Source organism: Mugil cephalus, chromosome 10, assembly GCF_022458985.1.
Source record: "Mugil cephalus isolate CIBA_MC_2020 chromosome 10, CIBA_Mcephalus_1.1, whole genome shotgun sequence".
NCBI lineage: Eukaryota > Metazoa > Chordata > Actinopteri > Mugiliformes > Mugilidae > Mugil > Mugil cephalus.
Window position 1 is genome coordinate 21,770,394 of NC_061779.1, and position 18,070 is coordinate 21,788,463.

The 18,070-nt window shown below is 39.6% G+C and overlaps 2 protein-coding genes, 1 long non-coding RNA gene and 1 other non-coding gene across 8 annotated transcripts in view; 2 read left to right on the forward strand and 2 right to left on the reverse strand.

Moving 5' to 3' along the window:
* LOC125014567 (AP-3 complex subunit beta-2) overlaps positions 1-668 on the reverse strand; it is a 38,179-nt gene extending 37,511 nt beyond the window's left edge. For 2 of the 4 annotated variants that reach the window (XM_047595743.1, XM_047595742.1), the window contains exon 1: positions 445-668. In XM_047595743.1, coding sequence (XP_047451699.1) covers positions 445-557 — 113 coding nt within the window. In that variant the 5' untranslated portion in view covers positions 558-668. The remainder of the gene's footprint in view (positions 1-444) is intronic. The other 2 variants (XM_047595745.1, XM_047595744.1) reach the window with 2 other exon arrangements.
* Positions 669-890: 222 nt separating this feature from the next.
* LOC125015281 lies at positions 891-3,116 on the reverse strand. The gene is made up of 3 exons (XR_007113579.1): positions 2,893-3,116; positions 2,672-2,743; positions 891-2,581 (listed from the first exon to the last, which is right to left on the reverse strand). It is a non-coding gene; the product is annotated as an uncharacterized LOC125015281 (long non-coding RNA).
* trnah-gug lies at positions 2,474-2,545 on the forward strand. The gene has a single exon. It is a non-coding gene; the product is annotated as a tRNA-His (tRNA).
* Positions 3,117-9,017: 5,901 nt separating the features above from the next.
* LOC125015187 (dynein axonemal intermediate chain 4-like) lies at positions 9,018-17,350 on the forward strand. 2 transcript variants are annotated; one of them, XM_047596884.1, is made up of 17 exons: positions 9,018-9,167; positions 9,904-10,036; positions 10,623-10,786; positions 10,923-11,038; positions 12,691-12,841; positions 12,977-13,116; positions 13,237-13,377; positions 13,518-13,697; positions 13,839-13,990; positions 14,318-14,404; positions 14,664-14,818; positions 14,942-15,102; positions 15,409-15,527; positions 15,981-16,079; positions 16,415-16,641; positions 16,720-16,873; positions 17,144-17,350. In XM_047596884.1, exons 1-17 carry the CDS (start codon positions 9,139-9,141, stop codon positions 17,192-17,194), a joined length of 2,259 nt encoding a protein of 752 aa, XP_047452840.1. In that variant the 5' UTR covers positions 9,018-9,138; the 3' UTR covers positions 17,195-17,350. The 2 variants fall into 2 exon arrangements, with proteins under 2 accessions (XP_047452840.1, XP_047452841.1); XM_047596885.1 differs by lacking the exon at positions 17,144-17,350 and having other exon boundaries at positions 16,415-16,612; positions 16,720-16,869.
* The last annotated feature ends 720 nt before the right edge of the window (positions 17,351-18,070 follow it).

The window sequence follows — 18,070 nt, forward strand, 5'->3', positions numbered from 1 at the left end:
CAGTGTGAGTGGAGCTGCTGCCTGCCGCTGTCCAGCAGGGGTGGTGCTGAAACCTGGAGCTGAGGCCCGACACCCCCTCTGACGGGCCTCTCATGTCCCACCTCATAGACATGGCGGTATAAACACTGCAAACTCGTTGCTTTACACAGAGGATGGACGTAAAGTATATTATAAGGGAACCACAGCACCGCCATTGCTGCAGCGACCAAATCACGGCCGGAGATTCACGACCAGAAAACCGACCAAATCACGGCCCCGGTGACAAACAAAGTTCGGTGTGCTGTGTGTTTCTACCATCAAAACACACGTCCTGTGCTCCTAAACAGACGTTAAACTGCATCCTCACCGCACCTCCCCCCCGCCATTAGCTGTCCCACTAAACCCCACCACAATACCACACGCAAAAAACGGCGTCAAGCGGCACCGAGGCAGGTGGCTCCGTACCTTTTGTAGTCGGAGGAAAAAATCCCTCCGCTGGCCGGATCGTGACCATATTCAGGCTCCCCGACGCTGGACGAGCCCCCCTTCTCGTCGTTGAAAGCAGAGCTGGCGGACATTGCCGTAGCTGTCTGTGTCTTTTCGCCCTCGCAGAGCAGCGATGGAGATTTCGTGCAGAAGGCAGCAGGATACACGGCTCTTAAAGGCGCACGGACACAGCCGATATCTCCGGGGGGATGAGATGATGCTGCGGTCACGTGATTTTCCCCGGAAGTGTTTTGACACATGGATCCCCTCCCTCAAGGTTCCTCCACCATATTTCCAGTGTTATTTCTACCCAGTTAGCTGTGAGAAATACTAAACACTGTATTGAAGTAGCTACAATTTCTGCTATTGCATCCCTCTGCCTAAGTACAAGTAATAGGCAAACACTGTCCATTTGCTTAATTTATTAGATTACTAATATTTTGATGAACACAAGGAAATATTTTATACATCCACAATATCCTATGTAACAAACAATACAGCAGTCTGTTTTCTTGAGAAATGGCCTGTTGCTTTTCATATTATGTTTCCCAATAAAATCAACGTCCCAAATAATATATGACACAAAAAAATACGGATTTTCATTGGCGCATCATAAATCCGGAACAGTGTGCTACACACAGCGCAGTAGTGGTGATTTTGGTTTGGACATTCTGGTGAGGCCATGCAGGAAAATTATTATGGATTCCAGAAATAACACAATCCATACTCTCACAATAAAAACCAAATAGTGAGGAAAAAATTGCAGCTCAATAATACCATCACACAAACTGACATCTCCCACACCCGTAGTACATTACATAAATTCTATTATATTTAAACAATACATAATATATATAAATTATTCCATTTAGATCAAAAATAAAATAAAAATAAACTCATTGAGTGGCTTTTTGATGGAGCTAAACAGCTCCTGGTTGAATTACCAAGTTTTGTCTTTTTCTTCCAAATCGCACACTAATGAATGAATGATATGTGAATCAGCAACTGTATGTTACGTTACATACGTTAGACGAGCCAGCAAGAAGTGTGCAGTGCCCGCACTTGTTTCAAATCAGCCAACGAGGAGTGCTTTGAGGCCCTCGGCAGTGGTCTATATTTTAGTTTAATTTTACAAATCACAATAAATTACGCACCATTTATTTTTATTATAACAAGTACTGTAAGTTTTATTGAAATAATAACCCAGTGTATGGGTTATTTTTAATCCCTGAATATGGTTACTCATTGGGCAGGGCCAAATGAGCAATCCAGGATTCTCTTCTTCTTCTTCTCTCATCATATTATTGTTTCTTCATTCTTAAAGGAAAATATGATAAAATTAACTTTCTTAAGAATTATTCATAACATTTCTTTTAGTAAATCGAATTGTTTTTACCATTATTAATGGTGTTAACGGTACAGTTTCCCTTGTGACCTCCTTTTCATCTTTTGTTTCTATTTCTTTCACAGCCCACGCATCAGCCGTGATCGTATAGTGGTTAGTACTCTGCGTTGTGGTCGCAGCAACCCCGGTTCGAATCCGGGTCACAGCAGATACTGCTATAGAGGAAGTGTTGTCATGTCTCACTCTTTGCCTGATACCTTTTTCTCTTAGAAGCGTCCTAATTGAAACAAAAATGGCCAAACAATTAATGGAATTAATTAAGTGAAACCATGTGTAAAAAATGTATTTCTCAGCCACACCACAGCATTCATCCAGAACACATCCTCACTGGCTGCTTCTTGTTCTTATTCTGTCTTGTTTATTTGTAACAACATGGCCTCTCTTATTTCTACAGGGGGAAAATGCCAGAAAAAAGTAATAATGACAGAGGCAGTTACTGAATCCATTGGAATCATGTTAAAATAAATACAAATAATGATTGTATTCTAAATCTTGCCCATGTCCCATTCTTCTTTTTCTTCTTCTCTTCTCTTCATGTCATTGTTTCTAACACGCTCCTGGTCTTGCGTTCTCTCTTTCTCTCTGTAAGGTTGATATCCAGCAGCCGTGATCGTATAGTGGTTAGTACTCTGCGTTGTGGCCGCAGCAACCCCGGTTCAAATCCGGGTCACGGCACGGGCCGCTGAAGAGGAAGAAAACTCTTCCCTCTTGCTTTTTGAAATAGAAAAATGGCCAAAGAAATAATCAGAATTATTCACTGAAATCATGAGTGAAAAATGTTTTTCAGTCACCATCTTTTACCATCGTGTTCTTCCAGAACAGATCCTCTCTGGCTCCTTCTTGTTCTTTTTCTGTCTTGTTTTTTTGTCACATCTTGGCCTCGTCAATGGCAGGAAACGGCAATATATGTAATAGAGAAATTACAATTACAATTACAAAATTACAATAAATTCTGAAACACACTTGCTTCCTATATTTTTGTCGAGGGAGTTATGTCTGGATTGTTTTGGATTCAAACTCACCCAGTCTTGGTCATATTTGGAGAATATTTCGTCCTTAAAGCTTAGTGCTTTTGCCATGAGAATGTTTAACTCGGTTTAACTTTGGTTTAAGTTTTTAAAAAGGTCACAAGGCCTCCACTGATGGACAAAGGCTATGCTAGTTCTATTCTACTTCTCCCTCCCCGTGGTATTTTCTTTGAACATTTATTGCACTCAGCCAGCGAATTGTCTTCCTTTAAAAAAAAAACTCCCACACTAATGCCGCCATCTTGAATATTTACAAACGTATGCATGTTGTGATGCATTCATGTGGTAACGGAAATTGTCCTTTCCCTGTTTGCCAGTCGTTTCGCCGACCTTTTTATGTTCACGTTTCTATGATTTATGTGTAACATCCAGGGCAATGAGTAAAATACTGTAGATAAGACGACGATATCAGTCTGCTTCTACCAAAATTATGACAGAGTTGACGAGTGGTTTTCCGACATGAGGGAGTAATGCATTTTTTCAGTCAGTTGTTTTTCCGATTATACTGACGCCATTTTAATGCAGCATTCACTGCAGGTCGTGCAGGTCTCATGGAGGAGAGGGAGCGCCTGATTAAAACGACGACTCACACCGCAGTGCTGACAAAATATATATTATATGTTATCGGGCCGATAAGTCGTGGTATCGGACTGATCGGAATGGTGTCATCATTTTCCTGATGTCGGGACGATAATTATCGTGCCCTAGAATTTTCACATTAGTGTATGATACATAGAGTGAATTGTGATCATATTTTCTTTTCCTTTTTGTGTCAGTCTGCAGAAGATCCTAACACTTTTCTTCAGACAGGACCACTCGCCAGCCCTGTCATAACTGTCAATGAAACCAACTGCATACTGGCTCTCGGAACAATGCCCGTGCTGACTTTCCCAAAAGAGGACATTTAGGCCAGTGTGGTGTATGTAATGGCATGTTATTGCACCTTTCATCTCACATACCCAAAGTGCACTGCGACCCTCCTGTCTGTGCTACAGACTGAAGTCCTATTGGATGCCATCCACAAGCAAGATATGACAACTTCTTACAAAAAGGCAATGGCTGAGTGGAAAAAGCTCTGCACAGCTTGAAGTTTGTATTGTGTTACACAGGGATCCAAATGCAGTTTCAGTTCAGTTCAGAATTTGCATGCAATGGATGTAGTTGCGTGTTGATTAAACTGCCAATAAAGAGGAGGTGGGAGAAAATTGATTGTGACACTTTTTTCTCCATGGGTGCTAGGGTATTTTAGTCTTATTTCGAGAACACTGCTGTAGCACTGGATGCTAGTTTTAATTATTTTTTTCTATATATTAGGAAAATAATTCTTAAATATTTTCTTGTCCTTTTCAGTACAAATCCACTTGATTTTAGTATAAATACACTAGTTTTAAGACATCTGTGGGGTTACTAAGGCTAGATATATTTACTTGTTTTTAAAAATCTTGCCAAGTCAAATTTTTTTTAATTCTGTTGGCAGATAATTTTGCTTATTTTAAGTAAAATATTCCTCATTTTATTACCTTTTTTCTTGTTTTTGTAAGCCGGGTTTGATAAATGCAATTAAAAGGAATGATAAGCCAGCCAATACTTAAAATTGTGAAAAGGTAACTAAATGTAAAGGATTCTTTACATTTGACGAATGAATAAATCACAGTCAAGATTTGAGCTCGGTTCACTTCGTCGGTGCCCTCTAATGGACAAACATCACATTCTAAAATGTGATATTTGTACTGGGATTTGCGTATACATAGATGCACAACATCCACAGTAAACTAACTATACAACATTAACACCTGATGATCCACTAGAGAACTTGTGTACCACATCCCATAATGCATACTGCGCAGTTGTATTTGTCTTACTTCCTTACCTATGTTACAAGCTCCCAATTGAGATTCTTGACCCTCAAGTTGGGAACCACTGACTGCCCCAACAGTACCAATCGTTGCAGATATTTTTTGACTAAACCATTCCACTAATACACATAAAAAAACAAAAAGTAAAACAAAGTAAATTTTGTAATCTTTTTTGTCAGCTCTGCAAATGCAGTCTGTGTCTTTTACACTGTAATGAGTTTGCAGACACTATCTGTATTGCTAGATGAAAGAGGAACGAGCTGGTGCCTGCAATTATTTTTGGTGAGCCGTCTGCAGATCCATGGAGGAATAACTGAGAAAGTTTTCCACAGGTTCAATACAGGTTAAAAAACAACAACAAAAGAACAAAAACAACAAATGTAAGCATTAATATTTGCAACATTATAAACTGGTAATGCGATGCCTTGAATAAATACTTCGCTGTTTTTGTTTATTTCTAATGAATGAAGAAAACAAGCTTTTGCCTTGCTGTTCAGTGCTGTCGGACGGGTCCCCCTGTAGCAGCGAAGATGGGAGAGGCTCGAGCTGAGGAGCCCAACCCCACTTCTCTTCGACGAGATGATGGACACCAAATGCGACAAAGGGAAATTTTCACTGTTGTCCGGTTACTGCTTCACTGTTAGCTTCAAAAACATTAAAAATTCACTGACCAACGTGCGCCACCTCCTTGTTTTGCATGGTTTGGTTAAATATGAATTCACATCCAAGTGACATTAAAAATGTACACAAGAACATTTTTATGTGGATGATACTAAGTATTAAATCGTTTTCAGGTGAATCCCACTCAGTTTTCTTCTTGAAAAGTGGATCTTTGTTGATTACTGCGTATTATTGCACATGGAATAAGGCGGAAAAGCTAAATAATAAGGTCCTACGTAGCGCTAAACAATATGTTTGAATATTTCTTCGCCTCTATATAATTTTCCCTCCACTACATTCAGAAGAAAATCTCAGACAGTTACCCAAGGTACTGGAATGTCACATTAAAACAACATATAAGACCTTATTAAAAGTGATTACAACAAGTGGAAACACAATCAATCAACCAAGAAATATAAATGGCACTTATGTGGTTTATTGTTAAGCTTAACTACATGATACAGTGTTTTTACAGTCTGATATTGGCACTTTCTTTTAGAGAAGGGCTGCTGGTGATGATGATGCTACTTTCTTGCTGCTTTCTTTTTGACTTTGCCAGCTGGACTGAACATTTCATGAACAGAGGGTCGACATAATGAGCTGGCCAGGCGAGATGACCCTTGTAAATGTGCTCCCATCACTGGACTCCATACTGCGGACACAGTTTCTCCAGTCCCCCTTCAGCACTTTCATATCCGCTTCCTTGGGAATAACTGGAGTGAATATCAATCAAATGGGAAAGCCTGCAGCCGGCACCAGTAGGGAGAAAGGAGATGATGTGGTGTTCTCCCAGTTCCTCTGGCTCCATCTCCTCATCAGAAGGTGAAGACAAATGGAGCAAACTCAGTAAATCTTTGGTCTTGATCACAGGGAACTCTTTGGATCCCGTCAGCAGGCCGTGGTAGAGGCTCAGGATCGACATGCTCTATAGAGTCAGTGTTGTCAGTGGTCAGAGGACAGTTTCTCATGCTGGTGAGGAACATTTGCAGGACGGTTCCTCGCTCCGTCAGATCAACTACAAGGAGACAAAGACATTAGTCACTTTAATTATGGCATAATAAGAGTTCAAAGGTCAAGACGGATGTGCAGTCTTGGCTGTAAATCATCACTCTTCAAAAACTTTATTTAATTTCATCTATGTGACTGAAACATGGGAAATAGTCACGTGAAGTATTCTTTGCACTGTAAGAGTTCACTCTTCTTTTTTAAATGAGCCTGTTGTAGACAAGCTCAATGTAAAAAAATATATCTAGAAGAGATTCAGTGCATTAATTCTGTGCGCCACTGTGTTCAAACAATAACAGATTCCAGGTTGACCACACTGAGGTCATATCCATGGTGCTTGAATCCTCTGTAAACTACAGTATGTGCTTGAATCATACATGAGCACATGAATAGATAAAACATTGTGTAATAATAAAAAAAAAAATTGGTAGACAAATGTGTTATTACGTTAGGGCATCCCTATGTTTTTACCATAATGTTCATTCAGAACATGGATGATGACATAGCTGAGGAGTAATTTTTTTGCACTGTAAATCAGGAGCTGCCATTTCTCAGACTTTGGTGAATTTCTAGCAAAGATATCCATGCTACAGATGCAGCTTCTTTTGAATTTCAGCCTTCTCTTGAGCTTCTCTGATTTTGTTCAGCAACAACGTTGAAAACTTTTGTCGAAAGTCAATCGAAGAATCGATGTAGAACCGTTACCATGAAAATCTCAATGCTGTGATTCTTAACTAAATTGGAAAGGGTCATTATTTTTGCATTTTCTTGATTTATATGAATATGTTAAGTAGTCACTAATGAATCTGTTTTACATTGGTTTTATTTTCATTTTACTTTACTTGCTGGGAAGTTATTGAACCTTGGGTTACTGTCCCCACTCTCCAAGAGGAAGACAATGATTACAAAGTGACAGAGGCAGATGTCAAATGCTTTGGTGATACCTTGAGTATTGAACAAAAGAGGTCCCCCAGCTCTGACAGAATCGTGGAGTTGTTGGGAGCCGAGATAACGATGAGGGTGAACCGCTCAATTGCTTCCAAGCAGGAGAAGAACTTTTTAAATTTAGATAGTAAAAGTGAATCGCCCACAGAACAAATAGTCAGTCACATAGTCAGTATGAGATGCTTAAAATGAGCAGGACAAGAATACACATCTGGAATATTTAATTGGTTCAGACGAAGTGACACCAGTTAAACAGCATGAGGAAAGGATGGGATTCAGACTCAGAATGTCCCACCTCATGGCCAGCAGCACAGTGAGCTCATTGAGCTCTGAAGTAAACCATCAAACCACACAAAAGATTATTCTTACCACTTATGTCATTGCCCCGGTGGACTGCATAGACGAATCAACTGACATATCACGACACATCCCGCAATTTCAAAGGATTTTGACACATCTCATGGAGGGGATGGCGGGAGAATCGATTTCCACTCTCCAGGTCACTGTTCAAAAATGCATTGCCCCCATTTACAAGGAGCTTTGTCAGGAGTTTGGATCCGTCAGGTTGCTACAAGATGCCTTGTTGTCGGGAGATGTGGTGTTTGATGAGGCTATTGTCAAGGTATTAAAAGTCCAGATTAATAAGCCCACACAAAGAAACTGAAAAAGTTTTTTGGAAAGAAGAGCAGCAAAGTTTCTCCATTTCTGATTGAAGACAAGTGTCAGGAGAACAGATCGAAAAACAAGTCGAAGAACCAGAGGTTCCTTACTCTCAGAAGGATTTGGTCTGCCATATGTAAGACTTTCTTTCATGCCCACTGATGACTACTACGAGTTCCAAACATCGTATGAGCGGGACATACTTCCAGCCTTTGTGTTCTATGCTTTTACCTCAGTTAAAAATTTCACCTTGTAAACTCCCACTCTTAGGTAGTTTTCCCACCGGAGGCAAGTTTTCACACAGAAAACTAATATTTTCTGCTGCATTAGAACCTATCAAAACATTTGCATTTTACTCATTTTACTTTACTTACACATTTTAAATTACAACTTGTGCATGGAGAGTGAGGATATTTTGATCCTATAATTGTCCCGATAATAACGTTTGTGTTATTCTGAATTAGTGACAATGGCCCAAAGAGACCTCACTATAAGCGCATGGTTCTCATACACAGAACACTACCGAGAAATCACTTTGTTCTTAGTGCAGAGTCCCTCAAAACATAAAGACAGATTGTATAAATAGTCACTGGTCATTTTTCTAACTGAAATTAGTTATAATGACTATGGGCTTGCCTATAGTTACTTCATACTTTATATGTAATTGTAAAATTGTCTGGAAAAGTTGTATATCAAATATGATAGAGCAGTAGTAATTTACCTCATTTACATCGTCATTAACCGTGCCACATTTTATTTATTTATTATTATTATTATTATTTCGCCATTTTCTTCTAATTTCACTTATAATCCCACGGCAACACAGAAAATATGAATAGTAACGGATGGCCTTTTTTTCCTTTTCCATTATTTTCTTCCGTTTTATCTGTTTTGTTTGTTTGTTTTTTTATTGGTTAGTTGGTCGTTTTATTGTGAGCTACTTTGTGTTTTATTAGTTTTTATTGGAGTAAACGGTCGGTTAGATGCGCACGTACCTGTGTGAAGCCAACTTCAACAAGACTCTCCTCCAACGGACAGGCGCGAGGCTCCATCTGTTGCTGTAGCAAGTTGGAATAAAATTAGCCGTAATTAAGATCAGTTTCGACATAAAAAGATGCATATCAGTAGTCGGGTGCACAAGTCGTAAGTTCACTGTTTAATAAGATATGATTTAAACGACTATCAGTTACCGTTAATTGTATCCTAAGAAAACATACATTAGTTTTGTTAGCCTCAGCTAGCTAGTCAACGTTAAAGCTAAAAACTCATTTTTGGAGAAAGCGGAAGGGCGATTGGATCACTTGTCCTTGAATCATTATGGAATTTATGCATGTCATTTATTTATTTATTTTAGAAATTAGGAGGGCAAAAACTCCAACAATGGAATGTAATGGAAACTATCGATGCTGTGTCCTCAACTCAACTCAGCACATGCAGAAATAATATGGAACAAATGTGTTAATATTACTGTGAACAAGAAAAGCATTTACTGGATTGGACTGGAGGTTTTATAATATTTGGTGACAACAAAACACTTAAAGTTGAAGCTTTTCCAGTCAAATGCAAATAGTTCAGTTCTGTACCAAAGATTGGTCACTTAAATTTAAAGGAGTGTCAGTGTTTTCAACTGTGCACCCAAATGGAAGAAACTCTCTATCTCTCTATTAAAGAAATATATTCTAAAATCCTACACAGCATCTAACCAGGCAACACACAAATTTGGAAGTTTGCATTTACAGCTATTGAAGTCTTTTCTGTCTGAACTGAATGTCTTTTAAATTTCCAATAAGGTTTATTTTTTACAAAAACAAAAGCAGTAAAATGAATATCCTGTTATGTTCATTGTGTATTATATCTTGTTCATTGTGATTTCTCCAAGATCTTTTCAAGGGATGAATTCTGGATCAGGAAGTCATCGATTCAGTCAAAGTTTAGGATCTAAATGGAAAGGCTCGACCTTGGTCCGTGACAGCAATCGTAAGAGAAGCGACCAGGCTTCAAGAAGACCTCGGGTATTTGGCTCTCCTCTTTTCCTGGCACAGTACTAATAGCCTTAGTATAGTAATTGATGTGTTGATTGTAATCTAGCAGTATGACAACCTCATACATGCTCCACAAACCGACAGTGGCACGAGGGTCCTGCCATTGCTTTAGGTAGAAAATAGAAAATAAATAGTTTCTCCACTGAATAACACGTAGAATAGTAGTGTTTTACTCTTTTAATAATTGTGCAAAAACAGGACATCACTCAGGTTAATGTGAACTAATCCAGGTGAGTATCTGGTTGTTAACCATTGTTGTATGAATTTCCTGTGCGCACCACCCACAGATGTTGTTAATAAAATCCTAAACTCACCACTGGTCATTTATAACTGAAAAAGTCAATTGGATGAGTCATGAAATGTCTTCAAGAGAAATCAAACAAGTCCAGTCGCCTTTGTTTTAGTTTTATTTTAGATAACAAAACACAAAGAGTTCATCTTCAAGAACTTAAAGTAGAGACTAGTTTACTGAAACTCCTGCATATCTGTTCAATCATACAAGACTCACAAAGTAAATCTGTGAATGATGATGTGACTCAGACTCCTCTCTCTGCAGATAGTAGATGAAGACGGTCACGATGTCACTCCTCTGTGCCTGACTCAGCCTGAGGCTGGAGAGATTGAAGCCAAACCAGGCAGATGGTTTCTGCGTGAATCCTTTACCGCCACAGAATCAGAGACCTTAAAATCCACTTCAAGCTTCACCTCACTTTCTTCCAGGTACCAGATGGTAACACAGGATGTACAACCTGTTTGAAGTGACACACACACTTACTGAGCAGCACAGTGACGGTAGCAAGGGAACTCATTTATATTTGTGTGTGTGTGTCTGTCCGTGTCTCACATTGTTTTGCAGCTCCTTTATTGGTAGCAGTTTCCCATCCAGCCTCTCTTACCAAGAATCACATTATGTGGAAACAGAAGAAAGTCCTCATGAGCAGGACGTAAACATCAACCTTCCATGTAGTTACGGTACTGTCATTTTTTGATATACGCTCACTTGCCAGTTCATCAGGTACATTAATGAAAACAAAGGTTTTCTGATATAACTGTCTTGCACTAAATACAAGATTACTAAATTACTAAAACCAATAAAAGGTGATGGTATTCAGCATTTGTTTGAAACAACAGGGAGAGCTGCTGATTCAACTGTATTTTCATTTTGGTTGTTCCGAGTACTGTGATAGTGTATTGTGTCTTACTGACATGTTTCTGTTATTTATTTTGGATTCGGGCATTTTATTGTGCTAGGCTTAATAACAAACACTTCAGTGTCCAGTTTGACAGCACCGTAGAGTAACTCAGCATATTCATACAGTTGAATTACAACAAAATTGCAATAAAACGTTTCCATCTGCATAATATCACAGTTAAATTTTCAGCAAGTTATTGCAAACGTGACTTTTTAAACAGACACTGTTTGGATAATATTTGTTATTTTAGCTGTTTATTGAAGGTTAGAGTTGAATAAATTTGAACTTAAAGGGCAAACTTCCCCTTTTAATTTGAAGGTATTTACATCAAAATGCCATATTTAAGGGACTTAGTTATTAATTTGCCAGTTGAAGAAAATCAAAAAGTGCACTGGACATCACCAAAGTAAGGCTTTCATTCTTTGTGCTTCACCAGGCCTGTACTGTTTGTCTGTGGGTCTTTCAATTAAAATACGTGCCACTGACTTGGCCATTGCAAAACACTCGACCTCTTTACCTCTTTTTGAAAATCCTGCGGCTTCCCCAGTATGTTTTGTATCATTGCTCTTCTGTACTTTTTGTGCTTTGTTGACTGTCAGCATGACTGTCCAGCCAACTTTGTTTTTTATTTGATTGAGTCTGATTACGTCCACCTACTTCTGTCTTCAGTCACATCATCAGTGATAGTGGACCCAGTGGCACTGGAACCTATTTATGTTCATGCATCACGCTACCTTCACTATGTTTTAATGAAGGGCTTTTTCAAGTCTTTTGTAATAGTTCTTTCGTCGTCTCCTTATGCTACAGGGTGATCTGAATTTCATCTGTCCAATAAGTTCATTTTCTTTTGGAACTGTCTCCTTTATTGAGGTTTTTGACTGGTTTGCCTTGTGCTTTGCTTTTTGGAGGTCTTCTCTTACATTGGACACAGTCTGCCTCTTGGACAGTGTTCTTCTCTATCTAGACATTGTCCGGTTATTTTTCTTTGCAATGGAAGGGATCCTGAGATGATCCAACACTGTACGGAGCATGTTCAGGCCTTTCTATGTCTTTCTATGGAGCTCACCAGTGGAATGTTACAAACTTTCTCCTAAAGCTCCTTTGAACAGTTTTCACATGCAAATACCACACTTGGAATCAACTGTTTACCTCTTTTCTACTCAACTGATAAGAAATAATGAAGGAATAGCTCACAACTGTCCACAGAACAATTTTTGAGGCAAGTGTCCACTCCCCTGTATTAACAAAGAGGAGTGGCTTGATATTAAAGAACTGTAAATCCAAAACTCCTCCACTAATTTGAACGTGAATACCCTCAAATTAAAGCTGAGAGTCTTGTCATCAAAAAGGTGTAAATGTGCAAACATATGGACTTAACTGTATATGCATATTCAGTAGTTTCATGTGACTTTGTGTTTTGTTGACTGTCAGTGGTTCAGAAGAAGATAGATCATGTGAAAGAAGATGTAACAGAAGAGATGTCGGATGAAGAAGTCAGCTTTTTTCTTTCTGAGACTGATACCATTTCACTACTGGACATACCCAGCGCCTTTATCCCAGAAGATACTGACGAAGCAATTAAGTGAGTGGACTGCTCTGCTCACTGCTATTGTTTTTAGTCTGGGAAAAGACACTCATGTAGAGCATGCGTGAAGACTCAAATATGGCAGTAATTCTTTGTAAGAGGCCGTTGACATATTCCACCTTCATCTTACAGAGAGAGAAACATCCAATATGCTGAGCTTTGCCACAACAGAATGTACAACAACATGAATGTAGAGCGATTTGTGCAGAGAGGAGGGGAAGCATCAAAGAACAAGCAGATCCAGAGCAACAAGATCATCATGGTCGACAGGGGTAAGGTGTATCCTAGCTCCTATCACATGATAATGTTTAAGTGAAAACTTCATAGACAGACAGATATATAGATGGAGTGACTCCCCAGCATTGGTCCATCAATGTTCTTTGATGTTACAGGCACAGTTGCCACTGTCTGGGATATCTATGACTCTTTCTGCCAAAAGGAAACCCCTGAAGCTGATGAAGATCAATATTTAGAGTTCACTGTGAGCGCCGGGAACGGTCGAGAGAGAAGAAGCGCCAACAGCAGCAGCAGCGGTAACAGTACTTAGCAGTGCTAAGACGTTCAGGCCTTCATCCTGGAGTCTGGACACTTCTCAAGCTACTAGATCCTATTCTGACAGATTTGTTTTTAGTTATAAACGTGAATCCTGTTCTCATATGTCATTTTTTTCCAGACAGTATCATCAGCTCACAGTCAGAAACTGAAATGCACAGTTTAAATGCTGAGCCGGACCCAGAGGAGATTTTGCTGTCAGAGTCATTCAGAAGCAGCTTATTAATAATGGAAAGGAATATTGTGGCAAATTTATTTCAACCCAAGCTGGCTGCTTACAGAGACCTCCCCGTACTCAAAGGTAAACTCAGCTTCTCAGAGCTTTTTCACTTTGTTGCTCCAGATGAAGCTGTTTTTTTTTCCTTCCATTACAACTGTAGTTTGATCAGTAAAATGTAAGTGCATCTGAATAAATATCGTGTAATGATGTTGATTCTCTAAGACCCCGATGAGATGATGAAGCCTGGGTTTGAGCAACAGAGTGAAGAGGAGGAGAGTTGTTTGACTCCAACTCTGGAGCATCTCTGGGCTTTTAGTTGTGAGCTCACCACAGGATGCAGCATCACCAGCATGGCCTGGAACAAGAAGAACCTGGTAACAATGTCCAACACAATGTCCGAAACACCCAAACCAGTCAACAGTCTCCGTACACCAGCTTCACTGTCATTTTGTGCTGACTTTTGTCCATAAGCTACATTTGATACACTTTGAATTCAATACATCTACTTTTCCATATGTGTTGACTTTGTGTAGCATTTTACAGTAAAATACCATGGCTACGATTCAGAATTAGACCGGGCAAATATGAATTTTTTATGAGGGATTTTAGTATTATTCATTCATTATTCATGCTTTTTGTGTAGGTCATATGTCTCACACACTTCACTGTTACGCAAACTACTGTTCTGCATTCTCTGTTAGGATCTACTAGCAGTAGGATATAATGACTGTGAGTCCAGGAGACAGAAACCAGGTTTGATTTGCTGCTGGTCCCTCAAAAACCTTACGGTACGTTCATACTTTTTATATCGTTGCTATCGTTTTTCATTGTGTTCATGCTACAGTCAACACTGAGTGGTGAAAAGGAAAGGCTGAAATTGATTTGTCTGCCTTTTGTTGTGTGAATAAATGCTGAATGTCTGGGGGCAGCTGTGGCTCAGGGATCAGGAGCATGGCTTTGTTTGTGCCCTGGTCACTGAACATGATTCTCCCCACTCTAATGATCCCTGGAGTTAGAGCTCGGTTTAAAATTGTGTCCCCTGCGCAGTGGCCGGAGCGTGTGTTCTACTGCCACGAAAGTGTGACAACCCTGGATTTCTCAGGGAACAAACCTTGCCAGTTGGCTGTGGGGATGCACAGTGGAGCTGTAGCTATCTACAACGTCCACATTCAAGACAGCAGCGCGTGTGTCGCCACCAGCAGGTGAGCTTATGTGAGTGTGGACTGAGGAGCAGGTATTTAAACTCAAACACCAAGTCTTGAGAGAAAACCCCTGTCCTCCTAACTTCCCTAATGTTTTTTTTTTTTTTTTTTTTGGTCTTGTAGCGAGTGTCTCAGGAAGCACGTGGCTCCAGTGTGGCAGGTCATCTGGACCAAACAAGAGCTGAGATTATCAGCAGAGGACAGAGAAGAATATCTTGTGTCTGTGTCAGCAGATGGCAGGATTGTCAAATGGTTCCTCTGCAACAATGGTCTTGACTGCATAGGTACTCCATTCTGCAATAGTCTCGGATTTCAAAATAGAAATGACATTTTACACATATGATGATCAAATTTCACAGAGATTATGTCTAAACAATCTTAAAACAAACATGCGAGATGATCAAGTGTTGTGTCTGGAAGGTGCTACAGCAGCAAACCTCAGCAATAATCACTAAAGTTGACTTTCTATCAGTAGTTGTTTATCATAAGGTTCAGGTTCTTCATTACAAAGGGATGACAAAATGCCCATAAATTACAGTGATCTCCATCAATATGCATCAAATTAAGCGTATCCTCTAAAAACCTCTTAGATCTGATGCTACTAACCAAGCCTCAGGATAGTAAGAAGGCCGCAGCAAGGAGCAAGAAGAAGAAACACAATGTTTTGTCAACAGTGGCTCCTGCTCTTTGTGCGGATTTCCATCAAACAGTAAGTTTGTCTCAGGCTGCTTTGTCAACTCCATGTTCAAGACAGTTAAGCTGTTCCTTCACCTGGGAGGTCACGATTAGAGTGACAAAGAACAGCTGCAGCTAGAGACATTAGGTCCGTCCTCTTTCTGTGAACATGATTGATATCTTAGGACACAAACGTTTATTTCAACTCAGTAAAGAACTGTTTGGCTGTAACCCGGCGTGTCATGTTAGACACTGATGACATTTTATATCCAGAAGGTCAAAAGGTTAACTTCATTGTGACATCGTAATGTTCTGCAAAATTATTTCCTCAAAGTCTAGACTACATTTAATAATAGTCTTCACAAACATGGACGCTAACCACAACTTTTGGTGGAGGCCTAGAACTGTGTGGTGATAATTTGTTTGTTTCCCTGTTGTAAAAGTTATTTTAAACCAGATTTCTCTCTTCACTGCATTTATCCTGCAGGACACTGGTATCTATCTGGCTGGCACACATGAGGGACTCATCCACAAGTGCTCCATTTACAACCGTGATCATTTTCTGGACACTTACACAAAACACCGTGTGAGTCCTTGTGGTTAAATCCTTCGAGTGTCATATTTGAGTTGTGATGAGGCTGGTTTTCAACATTATGTGCATTACAAAAAGCAATAGGAGCTGCTCTTGTGAGCTAACCTTTGCTTTGTCGTCATCATGAAAGATTCTTTCACTCACAGCCTTCAGATCAAATCTATCTGTGGAAACAATGTTGTCAACAACAAAAAATATGGAATTCACAAAAGAGGGAAAATAGAGCACTGAATAACCTACAACAAACCCTGTTTGCCAGTGATTGTTTTACTGTTCTACTACAATTTAATTTATTTGTTTTTTCTCCGCATCATTTCTTGCCTCCTCAGCGTTCTGTGAATCTCATTGAATGGTCGCCCTTTAGTCCTAACGTGTTCCTGAGCTGCTCGTCAGACTGGACCATCCTGCTGTGGAAACAGGGCCTCGTTACCCCTGTGTTCAGCTTCTCATGCACCCAGAGCGCCGTATACTCTGTCAAGTGGTCTCCAAACTGGTCCACGGTGTTTGCAGTCCTTCACAGACAACAGGTGGAGATCTGGAACCTGAATTCAAGCGTGTAAGTCAGTCTGACATCAGCTCTGCCTTGTTGACTTCCACTTATTGTCTTAATCTGATCTGAAACCTATGATTTCAGTGTACTCCCAGCCATTAAGCACCACGCTGCCCCCGGTGTAAGCCTGACATCCCTGCTCTTTGCCACGGGGACAGACTGTGTCTTTGTAGGGGACAGTGAAGGGCAAGTGACTGTCTACAAGATCAAAAACCTCAATGTTGGAGAAAGCGTGCAGGTAAAAACGTTTTACATGAAGAATACTTTAAACACTTGAAATACAGCAAAGCAGCCACATGATAATTAACTAACATTTAACTTGTGCATTATTCACATTTTGTTCTTGAACTGAACATGTTAACATGTAAAGATACAGGCAGGGTCAGTTACTTCATTTTATTTAAACAGTGTTTTGTTAAAGGTGGCTTTGTGAGGCACCCCATAAGTAAAAATGAGTTTAAGAATCACAAGTCACAGGTGAATCTCTCTGTGGGGCTCTTTCTTTCAGGTGGCCAGTCTGGATGACGTGATACAATCAGAACTTTCCAGGCATCCTTAGAATTTAAAAACTACGAAGGCATCAGTCAGTAGTCCATAAGTCAGGGAGTTTTTTCTTGGAAAGATTTTCCTGAGTCTTTCTGTCTCTTTCTATCACATCTTTAATGTGTATTTAATGTTTGCCGAGAAAATATCGAAGAACAAAAAAATAAATATTTTTTTCCCTATTTCATAAAGTGTTGTATCTTAATTAACAAAACAACAAGTGAAGAAATGCAAGGCATTGAAGACAATAAATATTCAAAGCTACTGGGAAGTGACAAGAGTCAGTCACAACATCTAAACCTAAAGGACCAGCGTGTGGGATTTAGTGGCATCTAGAGGCGAGAGTGCAGCAACATCTGAGCAGAAGATGGACTACATCTGAAGTTAACAAAAACACAACCATTCTTATTTTCAGGTGATTATCAAAACACTTAAAACATAACTATGAAAACGATGCCAATCCCAAATCCTACACACAGTGGTTTAAATGTAATTTCCAAATGTGTCTAAAATGCAACAATTGAAGTCAAAACATACTGACTTCATAAGGATTGGTCTGTTAATCTCAAGTCTATACACATTTTGAACATGAAATGAAACATCATCCAGGTTCACTTTATGTCAACCAAGGAGCCAAAATGTGTCATAATGTAATAAAATCCCTGGGTCTATGTGTAAAATGTACATTTTGTCTGTTATATTACAGCATTCAATGGCTTTAAGTCCAGTTGAACGCAGAACTCAAGAATGCGTCAGCTAACTCAGTTATTCTGGATGACAGTGCTTTCTTTCATTCACATGCTGGCCCGGACAAATCGCATCACGCTTCCAAGAGCCGCTGGTATGTCTGTCAGTGACGAACTTCAGTTTGTGAAGTGGTGGAGACTCGCCT